Genomic DNA, 22,791 nt, shown 5'->3' with positions numbered 1-22,791 from the left:
CAGAGCCTGAAGGCCACAGCTTTGGTCTTTGCCTGCCATGTCTCACCCTCGTGTCTCAGTTTTTCCATGGTGTCTTTTCTAATGACTGATTTGACACCATTTTGTGTGTTTCCACCTCATAAAAGGAGTTTTACAGTAAAATCTGGTTCATTTGAACTACTTAAGCAAATCAAATGATTTTTTTTTAAAGAGATGAGACACTGAGGAGGGAGTATACGTACACATTCCAAAATGACTATGGAAATTCCCATTTTACTTAAATCAAACTAGGTCATGGAGTCTTTTACAATAGATTTTTTTTTTTAATTGTATAGTCATCTAAGTTGCAATGAGACACACCAGAGGAAAGAAAGGACCAAAAAAACTATTTTATAGTGAACAATTAAGAGCTGCTGTAAAACAGCAAAAACAGCTAAATGTTCTAAACATCCAATTAAAAGGTCCATATAATTCACTCCAAGCCAACCTTTTAAACAACTACTTTTGCCTTTGTAGTTTCGCTAAACTACAGAACAAATTGTATTTGAACATTTTGACCCATTTACCTTCTACCCCCTACTTTAACATGCATTGTTGGGTTTATTTCTGAGAAAATAATTGAAGTCAATATAACGCCTGTGAATCAGTAGCTAAGCTTACATGCAGCTGCAATCTAAATAATCAGTCCCTCCAGGATTTCACAATATTCGCAGGAGCTTGACATTTTTCAAAATTACCACAGATTTGGGCCAAGACAGGTCATGTGACATCATCACAATGCGCCATGTCAAAGCCCACAACGCGCATTCACCCAAAACCCTCTTCGATTCACATGCGTCGAACATGAGTACAACTAAAAGGTCTCATTTACCAACAAACATCACTGTGAAAGATCATGCAAAACAATTTTGTGCAATTGCAATTTCGCCAATTCAAGTAGTTTTCCACAAAATAGGCACAAAAAACTTCCCAAATTGCATCGCAAATTTTGAAAAAAAGCCGCAACAAAATATTCACTGTTGATAAATGCTCCTTGCATGAACCCATGAATTGCGTTCAGATGTAACATGGTGCTCTGGACGAAGAAAAACGGTTACTGAAGACGAATGAATGAATGAATGAGTGAATGAAACCTACAAGTAAATAAAGATTTAGCAAGTTGACAAGTTTTGGATTTATGATACACATAAACAGTTCAAGAATTTGCTATCATTGACTTTCATTTGGAATATCTTTGCAAGTAAACACATGAATGAGACACAAAAGACGTTCAGAATAAAAAATAATAAAAACATGTTTCTGTCATCTGGCATGTAATTGTCTACTAGAGTGTCTCAGTTCTGTTTACAGATGATAATGGCTTTGGCTCTGGCACTATGTCGGTGGAAAATTGGTACCTGAGAACCATAAATCTAGCCCTCCTCCATTCTCCAGCCGTTAGCCTCCTCCCTCCATCACTCCTGCCCCGCAGCAGGGGATTAACTCCTGGGCCTCTGCTGTCTCTTTAAAACTGGATAGATTTTATACAACACTAATCCCTCTCCGCCACCATCACCCCCACTGGCTGCTCCCTAAGCGATGTGCTATGCATGGGCACGATTTCTCATGGCGAACTGCTTACATTTGCACTGAAAATGTAAGAGCAGAAACCAGTTGCTCACACTTTGAGAATTCAGTGTAAATGTAACATAAGAAATAAACACTTGATGGAAACAAAGATTGTGTGACACTGGCACTGTGTCAGTGTAGTGTTTCTTATTGCGTAGAAATAATAGTGCTCTGTTCCTTAAGTTGTGACCATGAGAGCTGTAACAATGAGAGAACATGATCATTCACACACACACACACACACACACACACAACGAGAGAGAGAGAGAGAGAGAGAGAGAGCGAGAGTGCACATGGGTCCTGATGATGACAGGAAGCAGTGTAGCCTAGTGGTCAAAGCAGGGAAGAAGGAAAGAAGGCAAGGAAGACAAATTCTGGGGGACAAATTTGAGCTAAACACATACATGAACGATGGTAATGCAATAAAAGCAGAGTGATTCCCACAAAACAAGATAAAGCCGGAGCGGGCAAAAGCCATTTGTTTTAATCAGCGTCAGAGCAAGAGGAGCAGAATCTGTACAATGCACCACACACACACACACACACACACACACACGCATACACACTTCAAGCGCAACAAGTCCCCGTGCATTTGAGACACAAGCTGACTGTGTGCCACATCCCTGGAGACTGATTAAAATGGAATTTCTGATGCTAATCTTTGTTTTTGCACAAAAAACCCCAACATGTCCTCGAGAGGCACGCTACATGTATATTTAATGGCGGCTCTCTGCATGTGTTTAGCAGCATTGGGCAATGCTGCTCTGATGGCTCAGACAGGGAAGTAACACATTACTTAAATGTGGGTGCAATTGGGTGAGAGAGAGAGAGAGAGAGAGAGAGAGAGTAAAACAATAAGCCTTCGAGTCTAAAGCATGAAGTTATTTATTCATTCATTTTCAGTAAGCGCTTTATCCTGATCAGGGTTGCGGTTTATCTGGAGCCCATCCAAGGAACACTGGGCACAAGGCAGGGGAATTCACCCCCAGATTGGACGCTGGCCCATCACAGGGCAAAATGCAAACACACATTCATAACTGTAATCTAGCATCCTTAATGCACCTGCATACAGGTTTTTGGACAATGTGAGGAAACCGAAGAACCCGGAGGAAACCCACGGTGAAACAGGGAGAACACGTGAAACTCCACACAGAATGTAACCTGAGCTCAGGACTGAACCAGGGACCCTGGAGTTTTGAGGTGACAACGCTACCCACTGCACCACCCGTGCTGTCCATATGTAGTTATTAATATTATTGATATTATTATTGTTGTTGTTTTAACGTTTAAAAGTGCTGTGGTGCTTTGGGACCTGAGAAAGCCCCCAGGAGCAGCAGGGCCATGAGTCAGGCAGATGAAAAGAATCAGTGCTGCACCTGTTAGGCCCCAGAGTCTGAAACCACAGCGGGGCTGAGGAGGTGAGGAGGTTTCCATTGTTAATGCTCCCCCATCATCATCACACATTCTACAAGTTCCCTAGAGAGACAATCGGGTCTGCGTCTGCATGCCTCCCCAACCGCTCTCACAATCCGTCCTCTCCACAACCGCCCTCTTGGACAGAGAATCCAATAATAAAAGTGAAATAAAAAACATGTAATCTGGCTTTTGTGCATCCAACATTAATAATGAATAACAGATGGCACACAGGTAGCCTGATGGGAAGCCATGAGATGGGAGAGCAAGACAGACAGACAGACAGAGCCTTTTATTTTAAAACCATTACGAATCAAAACTCAAGGGTGTTAAGGCAAGATGGCTTTTCAAATAATGCATCACACAAAAGGAAACTACCAGATCTGTGCACTCCTGAACATCGCCAATTGAAAACTCAATTCCCAGAATCCCTCATTGACAAGTGCCTCTCTGAAATTCATTTCACTTGAAAAAATCACCACAGTCTGCTAGTAGAGCATGTATAGCTATAACTATATAACTATCTATAACTACCCATGATTCCATCAAAGATTTGACAAGGCAACGTATTAACCACATGCCTCCCATTTTTACATTAATGGGATTTAAGGATTGCTAATTTGTCCTGTGCTGAAAAAAGTATACACTGCTCTTGTTATTCCTTTTTGTACAGCTTTTTTTTTAACCTATAGCCCAGTATACATTGCATATGGAATGAGACACTTGCTGTTATAGGAAAATAAATCAATGACAGGGTGGTGCAATGCAACCTGACGCAAAGCAGTCAATTATTGTCCTATAACAGCACATCCTGAAGTGTTTTATACCTCTTAAACCATGGCAATTTGTCTAAACTAAACATGTTATTTATTAAAGAGCATGTGGTAATTCTGATCAGTTATACTGAATGTTATGGAGCGTCCTCATGGTAAGGTTGTTCCTCTTATCGCATACGTTATAGCAGCTATAAACAACCGTTCCATCATAAGACTTTTTCTCTCTTTCTTTTGAAGTTAATACGACAAAAAAAAAAAAGTGGGAAACAGTATTCAGTAGCATTTGTAGCAGAAAGGACATGATGGTGAAACTTGCTCTGTTAAAGACAGTCTGACATTAAAAAGGACATTTTTTCACCTTGACAGATCATGCGCTTTGTGAACACAATTCACCAGTATCAATCACAAACAATTCATGTTTCCCCAAAAATCTTCTATGAAAAAGTAACGTTTTGCCCGTCTCAAAAACGTCTTCTGATTTTTGCATCATAAATATATGAAGCAAATTATTATTGAGCTGCACACTGGTTCAACCTCCACTAAAGATCTCCAGAAGACTTATGTATAAACATTTCGAACACACAAAAAGGGCAGTTTCCATCAGTTTTTCCCATATAAAAAATAATCCTTAAGTCAGACACACGTCTGCCTATCTAAATATTTCAGTATCACAGAATATATATGCAGTCGGTTCCTCTTACAATACAATGCAATAAAGGACATTAAAGAATGAATTTGCTTATGTCAGCAAGAAGCATTTTCACACAATCTGTGATTCTTCTATTCTGAGGAACGGTGGTCGAAAGAGACTTCAGGTTAGAGTTGCTGGATTGTTGGTAAGATAAGACGTTTAATGTTAGTCCTATATATTGCTTGTGTAAAAAGGGGGGAGGCAAATGAGCAACATTGCATAACCTCGCATGTGCTTTCTTTCAGGAAATATACCTTTCATTACAATGACACAGCATCGACTCACCCATAGCACAATGATTCTTCTTTCATGTCAGACTATATTCCAATTGCTTAGATTCAAAATATGTGTGAAATGTATGCCATAAAAGGAAAAAAACAACAAAATGTATGTAATAGTGAGAATTCTGTCAAAATATTTTTAATTAAACAAATAATATCAAGAGATGTTTTGAAGAATATATGTAATTATATTTCTTATTCCTTTGTACAGCACACCACTTATTCACTGTAATGTCTTACAATCACTGTATTTTTTTTCTTTTTTCATTGTGTCTTAGCAAGAGACTGAACATTGTGGATTATTTTCAGTCTTTTGCATATTCTAGAAAGGCATGAACAGGATCTTGGTTTCATAAATGTGATTTTCTTTTCTTTGGTATGGCTTTAAATCCAGGCAGAATTTTATACATAATGCCTCAGGTCTCTTAGCTAGTACAGTATCTATGAATGAATGAATAGAAGAAAGGAAGGAAGGAAAGAAAGAAGGAAGAAAGAAAAAGGAATGAGAGAGAATAGAAGAATTCCCTTCACCTGCTTCCAGGTTCTCTAAACATCTCTTTGTTCTGGTTGCCTTGGCATTTATCTCTCTCTCTCTCTCCCTCTCTCTCTCTATGCTGAATGACGCTTACTCAGCTAAAGTATAAAAATAGACAGTGGCGTTTTGAAATGAAAGACTGGTAATGTGATACAGGAAGGTGTTGCCCGGCCTTCTCGTCTCCTTTGTCTTTGACCTGCCTGGCCCGCAGTGTGGGAAGGGTGAGGCACACTGCTACACTGTAGGGCACTTGGCAATCTCTTGCATACACATATGCATCAACAGCTCTCACACACCTCAGACAGACTCTCACCCCCAATGATGCAGTGCACCGCTGACACCATTAACAAATAAACCTTGATGCTGATTGGTTCTACCAACCTAGCAAGTAGACAGACACACAGACATCCACACCATCTCTGAGCAGATTCCTGCACACTGAACAAATACAGACAGAACAACACCACTGCTGATGGTATATAAAACTATTCAATTTAACAGTTTGTTTGTTTCGCTAAAAAACAGGTTATTTAGATTTTGGACCTCCGGCAAGAATACTAATACAAACCAGAGGGTTCACCAGAGTTCTAGCTAGGTTGCTACACTAAGTACTACACGAGGGTCTTCGTTAACCATTTGCACTGACATCATTATTAAGCATCATTATCCAACTGTCACGGCTGCTCATCGGATTATTTGTGTGTCTGCTCTTCAAATGTCCCTGCCAGTCTAGGCCTCATGCCAAACACGCAAAGTGTGAACATGTTTTTTTGGGTTTATTTTCCAAATGGCACAAATGTGCAGACCAAATGGGTAGGAATGAGCATGCACTGCTCGAAATGTCACTCAAAACACTCACAGCATTGTCATTTGAAAGATGAAACAGAAAACCTAGGTTTAAAGTTTGGGGGTGTTTTTCTTTTTTTTTAAAGGTCCCTATATATAAGGAATGAAAAAAGTGAAGCATGCTGTTGTAGGAAAATAGTCTCCAACCTATGACCCCAAAGCTGATTATTTTCCAATAACATCACGAGAAGGCATAATCCCATGGCAACTTGCAAACACATTTTTTTGTTCATTAAATAATTACACATCAAACTTTTCATACATTATCCGTTTATTATTACGTTTAATGTTGTGGAACGTCTGCCAATTAAGTTACTTTATGTTATCACTTACATTATAACAGTTAGAACCAGCCAGAGTTAGAATCCTCACCAGCCTCTCTTATAAAACAAAATAGTTATCTTGTCATTAATAAGAAACCACAAATCTTTAAATCTTCAGGACTGAGAGATTTACCTCTTTAACTCTGACTGTTACAAGGCACTGACACTGGAAACTCCTTACAAAAATTCCTAAAATAAACATCCCCTTACAGATATTATTATAAAAATGATAATTCACTAGAAAAAAATGAATCACCACCTTCTGCCCAATCAGATTTGAGAATTCAACAGTGCTGTGGTGAAATAGTGTTTAATTGCGGGATCCTCCGCAATGGGTTGGCCCGAGTCCCCTGGGATAGGCTCCAAGCTTCCCCGTGACTCTGTGTAGTATAAGCTATATAGAAAATGGATGGATAGATGGATGTTGGTTCCTTCCACAGAATCTGAGAACATCAGGAAAGTCTTAGAAAATCACAAGGAGGTGTTAAGAAGCAGAAACTGGCTGAGGTCAGAGGAAGGGTTGTGTGGGGGAAATGAGCTGGTGACAAAAGTCTTCTCTGTGGACACATCCTTGAAAAACACCAAGCAAGAAGGATGACTAGCACCATAATAAATGGGTATGACAGAAATCTGAAAGAGATATATCATTAATGTTATGCTGTGGATAATGACATCACAAAAAGCTTATTTCCATGTGCAGCACAGAACGTAAAATATTCCAGAAGGTTTTTAAAGCCAAGAAGTCAACATTTTAAAAAATAAATGTACCCGGCAAAAAAAGATTTAACACTGCTTTGATAATCTCCTGAACGCTAAGAGTGATCCTCTAAACAAATACACTAACAGTTTCCTGCAGTAAAATGCACTGTTGTTGGAAAATGCAGTGCATTTTTAGAGGATGACGTTAAATGACGCTTGTAGGATAAACATATTACGTTTTTAGTATATCATACATTTAATCAGTCATCTCAGTTCATCTCAAAGTCTATTCCCTGGAGTGCGTTTTTCAAGAGGCTACATCTGATAATACTGACCGATCAAACATGCCAGAAGCCTGATTGTGAAAGTTTTGTGAGAAAAGAACCCTGATGCCAGAAGCACAACACTTTTACTACCTCAGTGTCCTCAAAAATGCTAATGTTGCTAACAACCACAGAAAATAAGGAGGGTGTAGCATTACACTGAGGCAAAGTGTCTCTATGAAGACTGTTTAAAAGTGACAGAGGTGACACACTGCAAATTATATGGCACTTCAATGGTACGACAGCCAATAAACACTGAGCAAGAGTCACAACTTGTCGTAAACAGGACACACACTTTCTCAACACTACCAAACACCTGGGTTTGTCTTTGAAGAGCAGCTTTTGCATACCACTTTCCTCTAGGGACCTTGCAGCAATGAGCCATTCAATAAAAAGTGCACAGTAAAGGTATTTCTTCCACCCTGACAACAAAACATACATGATCATTTTGAGGGAAACGGCCGGGTCACAGGGCAGCTCGGATATCCAGGCAGGATACAGAAACCAGGGGAGTGATGGGGACATCTTACCTCAGACACAATAAAAGAGGATGGAGGGTGTGTGTTTTTATCTTTAAACAACACACCATAAAAACACACACGCACAAAGCTGCAACAATGGCCCTGAGGTAGGGGGAGATGGCAGGAAATGGCTCTGGCTTTGCTAATAATGAGGCAGACTTCCCTGATGAAAGGTGTGTGCATGCATGTCTGTTAGATCAGGAGGAACAAGATCACATACATAGGTCCTCTAATGACGCACACCCATTAGCAGCCATGTACCACAATTAGATGCAGCACAGCACATCATTTTAACGAAAACCTCTGATTAATAATCATAACTTCAACCTACTAAGTAGGTTATAATCTATAATTGAAGCTTGTAACAAAGAGCCGCACACTCGTGACATTTTTTGGTGGAGACATCCGTGAGAACGAGATCAGACAGACGCGTCGTTTAAAATCATAAAAGAAAGTTTTCTGTGCTCATTAAAGTGCAGATTCCTCTGTTAAAACGTGCCCATGAACATGTATATATGAGCACAGAGACACATGCACCGCCCACCTACCCCCCAGGCGGCATCCCTCACATGGATGAAATGTCAGATGGCATGCTGCTGCAGGTAGATAATGGCTATTATATGCAGCCTGATATTTATGAGGAACTGTCAGGGAATCTCAGCAAGCCGTCACTCCATCTGCAAGCGGCACAGCCTGCTGGGCGAGGCATGTTTCACCAAGAGGAACGACAGAAATACCGCAGCTGGGAGAAGTGAAAGCTAGCCGCTTCCCCAGAAACAAGCAGCTATTTCATAATTCTATGAGGCGATGGTGGTGCGGTGAAGACATGAGCGTGCTGCTGCCAGAGAAGCCTCAGTCTTTGCAACTTTGATATTTAGGGAACTGTGGTTCATCCAATCCTGAAATATGTGGCGTCTTTTTTTTTTTTTAAAAAGAATTTATCTGACCCAGTGGGTGTGTTGTGTTAACCTCTTGGAATGGGATGGATTGGGACAGAAGCACTTCAGTAAGCAAACAAGTAAGGGGGGGGGGGCAACCACCACTACCATGAGTACCACCAATGGCCAACATTTAGAAAAGAACTGCTCTAAGTGATCACACGGCTTATATGACTTGACCATTTGGCTGTCTGTAAATCCAAAGTGCAAATGTGAGCTTCGGTTTAAATTCTGCATTTGCCATTCAATTATATATAAGCTACAGGGCATGGTGCACGTAATTTAAAATCATTGTGCCATTTTATCTCCAGACTCCAGCACATTGGTTTGGAAAAATAAAAATAAAAAGCCAACGTGGAAAAATATGAGCTTTAATTTGACACTTGTAGTGGTTAAACCATGGAGGAATCACAGCCTGCTGTTTTTTTTCTGTTCATTTTAGGTCACCAAAATTGGAAAATTGGCTACCCGGATTTTATTCGGCATAACTGATTCATACGCAAGAGCTCAGATCTAGCGTTGATTCTAGATCTGGTGTTTTTCCGCTGGAGTCTGCTGCTGGTGTGTCGCAACACGAGGATCAAAGACAGTGTCAGTGCAAATCATCAAGTCATGAATAAAAACTCTTAAATAGATCAGAAGCACCAGCAACAGTATGAGCACAGATCAGGAGAAGAACCCTCCAGCATGACTTTTGAGAGTTGAAGGGCAAAATCTTACTGATGAGATGAAACTGTACTACATTGGTATGTACCAAAGGAGAAAGAAAATAATCTTTCATTCAAGCAGGAATAGAGTGAAAACTAGTGACATTCCAGGCTTTGTAGAGCAGGAGCGATATTCAGGACCTGGTCACAAATGTCTGATTCAAAAAAAGGATCTGAACATGACAATATTTATTTAAGCTTATGGTTATACAGCCAACATATTTTGATCCCCAAAAAATAGGTTTACCAATATAGATGAAAATTCCCTTGAAATAATGCTGACATTCTGCAATTCAACCTTACTGTCAGTTTTTTTCCCCATTTCATATCCAATGTACTGGAGAACACAACTGTATCAGCAAAATCTGTAATGCGGATCAATTACTTATGGCTTGTACTGAAAGCCCAATGTCATTTTTTTCATCCTCAAAAATAATACCCCATTTATTTCACTATGAATACGGAGGACACTTGATGTAAGGTGTGTGAGTATGTATTTGAGTGTGTGTGTGTGTGTGTGTGTGTGTGTGTGTGTGTGTGAGTGTGTTGGCATGGGCCATGGGAGACCTACAAAAGACACAACACATCCTGCTAGTGACGCACCTGTAACCTTTAGCTAGCATTAGACTAAATGCTCTCTGTTGCAACATCTGCAAGAACAAAAACAAGCAGCTAAATCTATAAATATCCCTGTGTGTTTGTGTGTGTTTGTTTGTGAGTGTGTGTGTGTGTGTGTGTGTGTGTGTGTGTATGTGTTTCCCATGCATATGATGCTAAGGATGTTAAATTTGTTTTTACACAAAATATATAATATATATATATAAACATGTGCATGGATAATAATAATAACAATAATAATAATAATAATAATAACAATAATATTAATAATATGGGAAAAAAAACATTAAAAATGGAGCAATGCAATTTTGACTCAAGTGCAAAATGAGTCTGGATTAATCATTCATATAATTGATATGCTTGGCATGTCACACTGATAATACGATGATGTTTCTATGTTAATTAACGAATCTCACAATCTCACAGCCATTTCAGTTATTTTTCGGTATTTTTATTTATGTATATTTATTAACCTCTATAAAAACCAAGTTGAACTCTTTGCCAAAACTGAATATTCGTACTAAACATGCATTCAGCAGCATGTTGAAACAGTCATGTAGCATATGGTAGGCTATTTTAACATTACTATTTGATATGTAGTGTGTACCTTTGACTGATCTAAAATTAAATAAGTCTGAAAGTGTTAATACAAAAAAATAACAATGTTCATGAATTCATTTAGAAAGCATAAATCAAATATAATAAACTACCTGCTCTCTTTATAAAGGGCCATATAACCATAAAAACAATTTCCATTTCCTGAATGGAATACAACCACATCAACACAACTGATGATCACAATCCAGCTGCATTTGTTTGAAATATGAAAATGGATCTCTTTAAATTCCTGTCATAAGCTGATGAATAACTAGGACGGTCAATTTCAGTGGCCCACTGCATTCACAACAATAGGATATGCACCAGCAAATAAGTTTACCCTACTTTACTCAGAAGCAATAATTCCTCCTTAAGTGTCAGATGATTGCAAGTTGTACTGGAAACATGAACAAGACTAATCATCTGACTCCACAGTAGTTTCAAAATATTTCCTCCCAACATGTCTATTCATCAGTATTTTTATAAATACTTATATACAATATTCAATATGCAAAAGAGGTTTTCAGTTATTGCAGGCCACAGGTGATGACCCTGATGTCCATTCTCCTGGACATGAGCACCTCCGTTAACATCTATCACACAAAAAACCAGGGCAAAATTATATCACACTAGTGTGCACTACAGATTTGATATCCAGGCACTATGCCAATAGCAAATGAAATAAATAAATAAATAATCTTAAGCGGTCTATTACTAATTATTAATAATATTATACAGAGAGAGAGTGAGAGAAAGCGAGACAGAGAGAGAGACAGACAGTGAGAGAGAGAACTATATGTGGGTGGGTGTCTATATATATATATATAATTATATTGTTATAATTAATAAAAATACTTTTTAGAAACTATATAATTTATATAATAACTATGTTAAATTTGTTCTCTGAATTGTCTATATTCATTCTTTTTAACTGACTCGTATAACTAATATTCCTGAACTGCATGTCCTGCTTGCTTGTAAACACTACACAAAACAATGTAGGAATGATACACCCAACTCCTGGATTATAATATGAACTGGTGAAGGCACCAGGTTAGTCAGTAGAAATAGCTCATTATTTACATACATGTTGACGAGCAGAAGGGAACAGACCTGAGTGTGTGGCCATGGGCAGATGAGATGGGTAATACTTCCCAGGCGGGAAGGCAGCGGCGTGCTGCACGGAGCTGTGGCCGCTCGACGTGATCCGCGAGGCGGCGCGGTGAACCAACGCGCCCCGCTCGGACAGGAGGTGCGCCGGAGCGCCGAAATCCCGGCTCTCCATAACCTCTGTGTAGCGCCTTATAATCCCAAATATCCTGGCGGTGTAGACCACAGCGATCAAACCAAAGCCATATATTTATAATCCCTCTCGCTGGGCGTCGGTGTCGCTTTCAGAGGAAGTCTCGCCTCTCCGACTGGCGGCGCGGCTCCTGATCATGTTTTCTGCAACAACAAAACATGAGGAGGAAAAAAAGACACATTTGACTGGCGTGCAGCAAAATTCACCGGGAATCAGCTCATGTACTGTGTGCAAAACGATTGCATTCGTCATCTGTGGAGATATTTCATATGTATACTACTACAACAGCGATGGTGAAACAATGGACATTCAAATGAGTTCACAGTATAGGCCAGGATGCGTTGTGTGTATGCTTGCAAATTCATCATTGCTCCATCATGCCCTGTGTGTGTGTATTATGTGCGGGTGTATTATATATATATATATATATATATATATATATATATATATATATATATATATATATATATATATATATATATACACACATACACACACACACACCCACACACACACACACACACACATATATATATATATATTATATATATATATATATATATATATATATATATATATATATATATATATTATATATATATATATATATATATATACACACACATATATATATATATATATATATATATATATATATATATATAGGCAAATGTTCAGCTGCGATATACAAAGGGCACAATAACGGGATTACTGGGTGAAAATGAGACAAGAAATAATGAGGAAATTATGATTTTGCAAACATACAACACACAGCCAATATGCAAAGGCGGTTCAACGCATCCTGGGCTATATTGTGAACTCTGCATTTGAATTTCCATTGTTATTTAAAACACACACAAAAAATAGTGCGTTACAACTTTTCATAGCAATACAATTAATTCAACAGTCCACTCAAAACAGACACACGCACAATCATTTGTGGCATTTGCATGGGGTTGGAGTTGCAGCAGCCAGAGCTCGAGCCTGAACGCGGTGCATGACGGGATTTTGGTTTTATACATGGTCGTGTTTGTGTTTGAGAATGCAAAACAAACGCTCGCGAATGTTTAAATGCCAACAAAAAAAAACCCATGTCATTTCACATAAATCATGTTCAGCTTCTCATAAAGCCCACTTTAATCGGACATAAAATTATGATTCATTGGGCTATAATTGGTCTCAAATTAAACAGGCCATCAGCACACTGAAAGGATTTACCGAAATCAGCGTGATCGATGCATGCAAAACGGCCTCAATCGCCACGCGACAGTCTACAAGGCCTGTGAACTAGGCACGAAAATGTGAGTGTATGTGCGTGTGTGAGTGTGAGTGAGAGACAGAGAAAGATCTGACACGACTCTTTTCTGTCCTTATTTCTGAATTATTATATGTACCAAGAATCAGTGGAGATAAACAATGATATATCGAGCTCGTTGGTTTGTTTTTTTTTTATAGCCTAGTTATTTCTATTTGCTTCAACTAAACGAGACACCGTGCCAATCAAGACAAGACAGAATTCAAGATTTTATCCAATTTCATTGTCACAATCCCCAACATGCTGAATTCGCGAAATTTAAATCATCGTATAAAGAATTCAGTGTCAGAATACAGATGAATTTCTGTGTGAGCTGAATATAATTTCAGGAGAATATATTCCAAGCTGAGTGGCCTGAGAAGGAGCTGCCTTTGTCTCGCTGCAGTCTGTCAGCCATTAACATTAGCGCTCAGCACCGAGCACAAATCCCCCCAACACCCACACACACACACACACACACACACACACCAGCCCTCGCTTTTATTCACGCCAACAAACACGCCACAATCCAGCGACTCCATATCATTTTTATAGACCGAATAATGAGCGCCGAAGTCGCCCGGTTTTTTTATTTTTTATTTTAATGACAAGGCAATGTAGGAAGCCGTTTTGTCTCGTTTAACAATGGCTCGTGCGAAATGCACGATATACTATGTGTGTGTATATATATATATATATATTTTTTTTATTATTATAAAAACGAAGAATAAACCAACGTCAAATTTCAGCAAATGTTCTAGACTTTAGGGTGCAGTCCGACACATGAGCTAAGAGTAAAACGGAACGCCGTTTTGCAGGCTTAATCAAGCAGCGCGAGAGAAACGAGCGCCTGCGGAAACGCTGTCCGGGTGGAAGCGCGCGCAGTCCGGACACCGAGCGAACATGGTTCCGCTCTGTAGTGTGGCCTCGCCCATAGGAGCATGGGTTTTAGATCAAACACAACACAAGTGCAAATACAAACATCTCCTATTGTTTAAGAAAGACAACAATATTTATCCTGAAAATAACTGACGTCACGTATGAACGTAGGCCGAATTACACGCAAGTTTATGTGAATATAGGCTATGAACAGGATAAATCCATTACGACAAAAATGATACAAGAGCGATTAAAAAAAATAAAGCTATCTATCTATCTAGAAAATTTAATGCTCAGTTTCTTTGGGTTTTCTCTCTCTCTCTCTCTCTCTCTCTCTCTCTTTCTCAATGCTTACCAAGGTGCAAATGGTTTTCGGATAGAAACAATCGAATGCAAAATATTGTAAAATGTAAGCCTTGACAGATTCTTGAAAATATTAGGCTAGGTTTGCAATATATTAGAAAAGCTTTAAAACAATCTATTCACCAAAATAGGAATTAGAGCTTTGTGCAAAAAAAGAAGAAAAAATACATCTAGGTTATTTGTATGAGACGTTACATGAATATTAACCTTTTTTCACGCTACCACATTTTAAATTCTCTTTCATATGCGGAGTCTTTTAATTCCAACACTTTGAGTTTATTTATAATTATAATGATTATTATTATTATTATCACAAATATTTGGTACACAGTATTTTTCTTTTTTTAAAAATGCGTTTGCATTACAGCCGTTGTAGATAAAAATGAACAAATCGGTTACTTACTGGTATGTTAAATCCTTGCATGGCAATAAATACAATTAATTAGAAGTAGAGAAAAAAACGTAGATCAAGAATGTTGCTGATCATATTTCAAAAATCAGATTTCAAAGGTAATCCTCGTATTCCGCTCGCGCGCACGCGTGTATGTGTATGTGTGTGTGCGTGTGTGTGTATGTGTGTTGTAGCGTCTCGATCTGCCAAAGCGCCGGTGCAGGCCGCTGAGTTCAGACCCGAGTCTCCAAACGGCGATCCTCTTTCCCAGCGCTGCTCGAGCCTCGCAACCCACGGAGAGTAAACACGCTCTCCCATTGGTCAGATCCGTGTGTGTCAATGAGCTCGCGCAGCTTTCCGAGCCACACTTGAAGCGCTGATTGGTCTAAATCTTTCGCCAATGGAAAAGTAAGATGTAGAAAGCACATCGACGCAGCGGCAAATTCAAGCTAAACACAGAGCAAATATGTTATAAACAATTTTATACGCACAGACTTATTTTTATATATTTTTTAAAACTCGGACATGAATTAAAAGTCTGCACAGTAACCCAGTGACTGTCATACAGATGAACGCAGACTAGCTATGAAACACTTTCTTATAGGATTTATGCTTTCTTGTAATCTAACTTCTTTTGGTAGTGTTTTCTTATCTTACATTTACAATTGAACTTGAATTCATTAGTTAACATCATATTATTGAAACGAAAAGTATGAATTAAAATGAGAGTTAAATCTAACACAGATTATAAACCTGGGATTGATGAACAATTTTTTATTTATTTATTTATTTATTTATTTATTTTACAGATTATCATTTTTTATAACAATTACCCAGCGTCTGAAACGATCAGTAAATAATAATTCAGATGAACATGATACATAAATTGGGTTCATTGTTTGTGTGGATTTATTTATTTTTAATTATTATTCCAAGAAAATGTTTCCTTACTCCAAATATATATTTTGTTCAAAAGAAAATCAATTCAAATAATACATAGTAAACTATTTAAATAAATAAATAAACAAACAGATAAATAAATAAGTATTCAGATAGATAGATAGATAGATAGATAGATAGATAGATAGATGCGTGAGCAGGTTTTTAGGTGAGCAGGTTTTTAAAAATGTGCCCCTCTCAGAGCAGGTTTTGATTGGCTGGCACAGCGCCAAGGCATTGTCACTCACAGAGTGTAAACAAGGCTCTGATTGGCTGCTGTCCAGTCCGCATTGGGCTGTCTGAAAGAAGAAGAAGGGGGAAAAGCAATAACTGGCTCTGCGGTTTCAAGGCGTCCCGGGGTCCGATGATGAAAGATAAGCGGGACCGTTTCAAGGCGCTCCGAAAGGCGGACCCTTATGGCCCAGAAGTCATTTGTGTCAGGCGTGAAGTGAAGGCGCCTCGGCAAACGGGGAGAAATAGTCCTATTTATATTGTTTAAAAAAAAAAAAAAGAAAAAAACGGCACATGGTAGGATTTTTGTTAATAGCATGTCACCGACTCTGGGGAGAAGCAGGACAGTGGGGCGCCAACTACGAATCACTAGGCGGATTAACGCGAGCATTTATGCTTGAGGGAAAAAGTGGGAGAATATGGAAGAATTGGATCAACTAGGAAGGTCTGTGAGGAAAAAAAAACAACAACACAAGCTGTGCTTACAGTATTCCGGTGTAGTTTACTGTAGGTTCCTGAACCTAATTTAGTCCTTCAGGACTCCAGGACTAAAATAGTCTCAGGATTAATTTAGTCCTCCAGGACTAAATTCTGAGACTGAAGGGTTTTTGGATTTATTATATTTTGTTTTGATTAAAGATAATGACTAGCATCTTAAATGACTATTAAAATAGTGGCTAAAATGCTAACATTTAGGACCAGTGAATTAAATGCTTATGATTAGTCCAGCATGATAGCAATAGAAAAAAATATTTGTTAATGCTTGTGCCTTCTGTGCTAAAATATAAAAATATGCATATTATTTTATTAATGCATTAACAGATTAACTTGGACATGATCACAATGCGATATTTTAGTTAAATAGTATATTTAGTGAAGTTAAATACCAGTATTGTAGCGTCTGATCTCACTGTTTATAAAAGAGTTGTCAAATATGTACATATGTAATCAGCAAGTCACTGCAGATACTGAGATATGTAGCACTTTATATTATATATATATATATATATATATATATATATATATATATATATATATATATATAAACAAGGTTGTATAGCAAGTACATTTTCAGCAGAAGGACAAATATCTATTGAAAACACGCAATCATTGTGATTGTGTAACTTGGTGTTCTTCCCGACACGGTGATAACTGCCGCACAGAGATGGATGTTTCTTTAGAAACACACCAGGTCCTACAATGAGGATTTGTCCTTGGCCAGCGAAGCATGTCTGATTGACACACACATACTTCCGGCTGTCATCTACTACCAACAACCAAAACTAGATTTTTTTTTCAGCTTTAATGTTATTGTTTCCAAAGGCCAGTCAGTAGAGACAAAGTAGACCTTTTTAGTAGTAGTAGTAGTAGTAGTAGTAGTAGTAGTAGTAGTATTTGGCTGCATACTTGAGATTGTTTTCAAGAATAATGTACAAGAATGTGCTGGATTTAGGACTATAGTGAAGGATTATTTTAAGTATCACTGTTATGGGCAAATCAAATTGCTGGCCTATTAAATGATTTACATATCAGTTTAAAAAATAATTGATTTATAATCAAACAATCAATTTAAAATCAAACAATCGATTTACATTTGTTGCCTCGATTCATTTCAGTCGTTATTTGACATAATGATCCATCGTTCAATTGTTACACCACTACTCATAAAAAAGTGTACTGTACCTTTCCTTGTCACTGGTGTGGTAGCCTGATCTCTTTTACTTTTAATATGTGTCTTTCACCTGGAAATATGGATATTATGTACCTTTAAAAAAGGTTCAAGGTTCATATTTGTAACATAATAGTAAACATTTAAAGGTACATTATATGTACATTTCTAATTAAAAGATACATGCTAAATGTACAAATGTATGATTGAGTTTACCATCCCAACAACAAGGAATGGTACATTTTAGTACCCTTATTTTTTGTGTAGATGTTTTGGAAAAGATGTAAATATAGAACAAGTGTGAGCTGTTAACACCATTCACAGCATGCATATTGGGTTCTGAATGCAAAATGAGATCAACACATTGAGATAACACTAGAAATAAAATGAATAAATGTACATATATGGTATACAAAATTATGGAATAAACAAGTTAAATCTCCTGCAGACAAATGTATCATGTGCGCTTGTGTGGATAAAATGGTTGTTACTTAGTGTGATCAATAGGCCTTATATAAACGTTTTTTTTTGAACATTAGTATTTTCACATGGGGAAGTGAAAGAAAATGTTGACTCTCCAATTTGGGTTCTGACTTGTGAATGTATATACTTAATTGTTTAGTCATAAATTTTCATAATAACTCTGAAAAGCTGCAACAAGCTTAGAATAGCAAAGCAACTTAAGCATCCATCAACCTTAGCTGACTCATATGATCCTTTTGGAGAAAAAAAAACATATAATCTGAATATAATATTCATATAATATGAATTATTTAAAATGACCGTGCCCTGACAGGTTTAGATTGGAGGCCATTTTAAGCTGCCATAATTGAAAACACTAAAAGACATGAGATTAGCTGAACTTTTAGGGTTTTTTATCCTTAATATTTAGTTAAAAAGACTAGTAAATTATGAAGCCATTTTTTTAATAATAGATTAGTTAGCTCAGACTGCTGAGTAGTATTAAAATAACTACATTTGGCTGTTTCTTTTATTATTAAATAAGGATAGACTTGCATGCCCACCAACAGCAAATAAACATCAGGTGCAGGGTCTTTAATAAATGATGTTCGTCATCTTTAAAGCCAGCTTTTCCCAAACCTCTTGCACCCAGAGACCCCTTTAATTGTAAAACATATATATATACACACAGCGTGTCCCAAAAGTCTCCATACATAGGGGAAATACATTTTTTATTCTTAGTTTATATTTTTATATATATATATATATATATATATATATATATATATATAATTATTATTTTTATTTTTTCCAGAAAGGCTTTAAGAATGCCTTTGACAAAAGAAGAACGTATTGAAATCATTCTCATGCCTGGATCAGGAAGCTGTCATAAGGTTGCGATGGACATGCAAGTACATGCATAGCACCAGATGTGTTAACACGAGTTCATCATGAGTGGGAAAGACAACTCCATGTGTGGTTTTTGTGTGTTTTACAAAAATGCCTTGTAAATAAAGTTACACTTTGCTAAAAAGTGTTAATTTCCCCTGTGTGTGGAGACTTTTGGGACACCCTGTAGATTTATTTGATGAACATAATCCAGCTAATAAATATTAAACTCATTATTCCAGTGTGTGCTGTAATATTCTGGATGTATTAGAGCCAGAGTGTTTATTATTCCTGAACTTTACACCGACAGAACACATTAGGTCCAAGTTGACATTATTTAGAAGGCCGACACGATTTTGAGTTATTGAGATTTGGTTCAATGGGTCAACCAGTTATTAAAGGGGGCAGTCAAACAGGATATAAGATAATAATAATAAGATAATAAATATAAATTTGATGATTTTGGCTTGTGATTTCTATTACACTGGGGTTGGGGGGACAGGGGACTCCACTTTGAGGATGACTGCTTTAAGAAGGTAAACTCTTTAAATTCACTCAGACACACTTTATATCTTATGATAATTGATATTGCTTGATTATTCTGGGTGTTATGGCAAATAGGCCATCAAAAAGGAATCACGCAAGGATGTTACACCTGCCCTTCATCGGTCCCCTTCATACAGAAAACCAAGGAACATTTGGACCATATGGTGCCTTCAGAGCTAAATGGAGATTAACTGGCTGTAACTGGATCACAATTTTAAACTGAGAGATATATATCGGAATTAAGTAGAGTCAATCAAAAATTGGGTGGCACAGTGCACTGTGATGGACTGGCACCAGAATCCAGGGCATGTTCCTCCACCACAACCCTGACCAGGATAAAGTGATTACCGAAGATAGATGAACGAATGTGTAAACAAATGACTTAATGAACAACCACCAATTCTACTTAAATTTCATCTGACTCTCATTTCAAGGCAAACAGCATTAAATTCTGATTAAATTAGAGAAGGTCTACCCAAATGAAGACCTTGAAATTATCAGGGTCTATGTAACTTTTTTGTCAACAATGAGGTCATGTAATAAATATGTTATTTACAAGCTACTGTGAATGTGACAAGTTTGAAAAGTATAAGTAATATAAATTTTAAACACTCTTCAGTCAGCCTTCAAATTTTAACATTTTGAGGCTCAATATTTAAAAATTACAGAAACTTGTAAACACGAAGTCTTGAAATGTTAATTGCCACTACAATATCACTACAGTACTTCATAAGATGCTTCATGCTTTTCCAATGTAGTGTCCATGCACGACACATCAATTTAAGAAAACAACAGTGAAATTGTGTTAATAAAGCAGAGGCAAACCTGCTGTCAGTTGGTATACTATGTCCCACAATGTACTATGTGCAATGTATTACTGATTACTCACAGAGCTGATAAAATAACATAATAGGCAAATAAGAAAATAGGCAAGAGGTCATCCTTGCTGGATATAAGTCTAGATCAGAGTGCAAACATCCATGTCCTCTGCATCTTCAGAGCTTTACAGGTAGCTATAATAGGCCACCTGTAAGTCCATCATAGTAGACTTGTTAATCTACTTAAGTTAATCAGAGTATATGTACCAAATGAAATCAAAGTTCTGTGGCTAGGATTTAAAAAAACAGTGCTGTCTTACTGTAACTGTAGAAAATAACGTCATTGTTGTACTTCGTTTTGCACTACTGGTAGAATGGTGCGCGTGTGCGTGTGTGTGTGTATGTGTGCGCGTGTGCGTGTCAAACACCCACAGGATGTGACACGAAGCCAAAGGCAGTCCAGAGGAAAGAGAACAATACGCGGAGGAACCAGCAGAGCCTCATGCTCATTAGCCTCCTTCATCAGCCAGGGACTGAAAGAGAGAGAGGAGTGACAGAAATATAGGGGGATCTGGGAGAGCAAACAATACTGTGCTGGTGTAAAGGAGAAAGAAGGAGCGATTCGTTGTGTCAGTGTTACGATGCTGAGGAACACTGATGCTTTGTGCTGTTGTGGAACACTCTGAGTCTGTGTGTGTGTGTTTGGGGGGGGGGGGTTTAAAGTGAGAGTCACTATTTGGATAAATGGGCTGTCTTATTTCATACTATTTCCTTTTGTGGGAAAAGAACTAGAAGATGATAAGCATTGTCCAAATGCTCTTAAAATAATACAGTAGTGATACTCATCAGAATATTCCCACAGGTTTTTAACAATCCCAGTGTTCATTTTTATTTAAATGTCGGCTAATAGATCATGAGTTTGTTTCATATTTCAGTGATGAAAGTCCACCAAAGTCAGTGTGCAGGCTGCATTCTTGGCCAACACAATATTATGTCTGTCGTAGGTAGAAACATCTGGAATTCTTCATCAATACACTTCATTCAGCACAGATGAAAATCGGAATCCCTCAAAACATTCCAAAGACTCATCATTGACATGCAGATTGAAGGAGAAATAAATGCAGAAATGAGATGTGGAAACCCTAGAGAGTGCCTGAGGTTGTCCTATAGAGGGTATGCATTGACATCACTATTCCTGCCGGAACACGCCCCCTCGGCTGGACTGAGTGGCAAAACATCCAGCAAAATGGCTGGTTTCAATAGGGGAAGCTGCAAAAATGCTAGTATAACTAACAATTATCAGCTTAAATTAAAGACAGTTAGACTCGACAGTGACCCTTACAACTTGCCAAGAATCTGTGGTCCATGGACATTAACATGTGGCCAGAAATCGGTTTTCCCAACATTTATATGTACCTGATTTTGACGCAAATACAAATACAAATACACTAAGCACAGAACGAATGCATACAAAAGCCTTGACGCTTGGTCCTACTTCAAGGCGGGATTTGTTGGAGAAATTAAAGTGACAAGAACACCAATAAACATTCTGGTTGTATGTGGACAGGTATAAACAAATATCTATATTTTATGATATAATTTTATCTGGTAAACCGTAAGCTAGCTAGTCCTAGCTTGTTTGTCGTTAACACTGCTTCCACATACTAACGTTATATATTTGTGAAGGTAAAACACAGTCAGAGAATGAATGAGCCCCCCATTATTCATCAATGGAAATAGGCAGAGTTTAAAAAGAAATATGTAGTTAATCATTCAACATTGTACAGCATGAATACCATATGCAAAAAGAACTTACAATTACACTGCTAGACTCAGTAAAAAAAGGAGTGAATGGTTTTTTTGGCACTCTGTAAAAAGATAGCTCTGAATTCTTGTTGATTCTGTTAGCACAGTCGATCTCACAGCAACTTTTTCCCATTTTAGATGTGTTTTCGTGGAATTCACACTGTACAATAACCGCGGCGAGTTCCGGCTACCGTGACATATAGAGGTGCAGCCCCTCTATAGGACGCACTGCCAGAATGGATGCCCATATATTTTTCTCTCACAATAAAAAGTGTACCACTGTTCTTCCTTTGTCTAGTTTCTCTTTAAAAGTGGAATATTGCTTTATTCATGTTTTATTTACATGT

General features: G+C 37.8%; 1 protein-coding gene across 5 annotated transcripts in view; it reads right to left on the bottom strand.

Annotated features, from left to right (window-relative positions):
• Positions 1–15,570, bottom strand: part of LOC128625465 (BAH and coiled-coil domain-containing protein 1) — a 79,466-nt gene extending 63,896 nt beyond the window's left edge. For all 5 annotated transcript variants that reach the window (XM_053653784.1, XM_053653802.1, XM_053653812.1 and 2 more), the window contains exons 1-2: positions 15,098–15,570; positions 11,969–12,301 (exon numbers count right to left, since the gene is read on the bottom strand). In XM_053653784.1, the coding sequence (XP_053509759.1) occupies positions 11,969–12,140 (172 nt within the window). In that variant the 5' untranslated portion in view covers positions 12,141–12,301; positions 15,098–15,570. The remainder of the gene's footprint in view (positions 1–11,968; positions 12,302–15,097) is intronic.
• Between the last annotated feature and the right edge of the window lie 7,221 nt (positions 15,571–22,791).

Source organism: Ictalurus furcatus, chromosome 2, assembly GCF_023375685.1.
Source record: "Ictalurus furcatus strain D&B chromosome 2, Billie_1.0, whole genome shotgun sequence".
NCBI classification, from domain to species: domain Eukaryota; kingdom Metazoa; phylum Chordata; class Actinopteri; order Siluriformes; family Ictaluridae; genus Ictalurus; species Ictalurus furcatus.
Note: the sequence above shows the minus strand (reverse complement) of the source record. Positions and strands in the feature narration are given on the sequence as shown.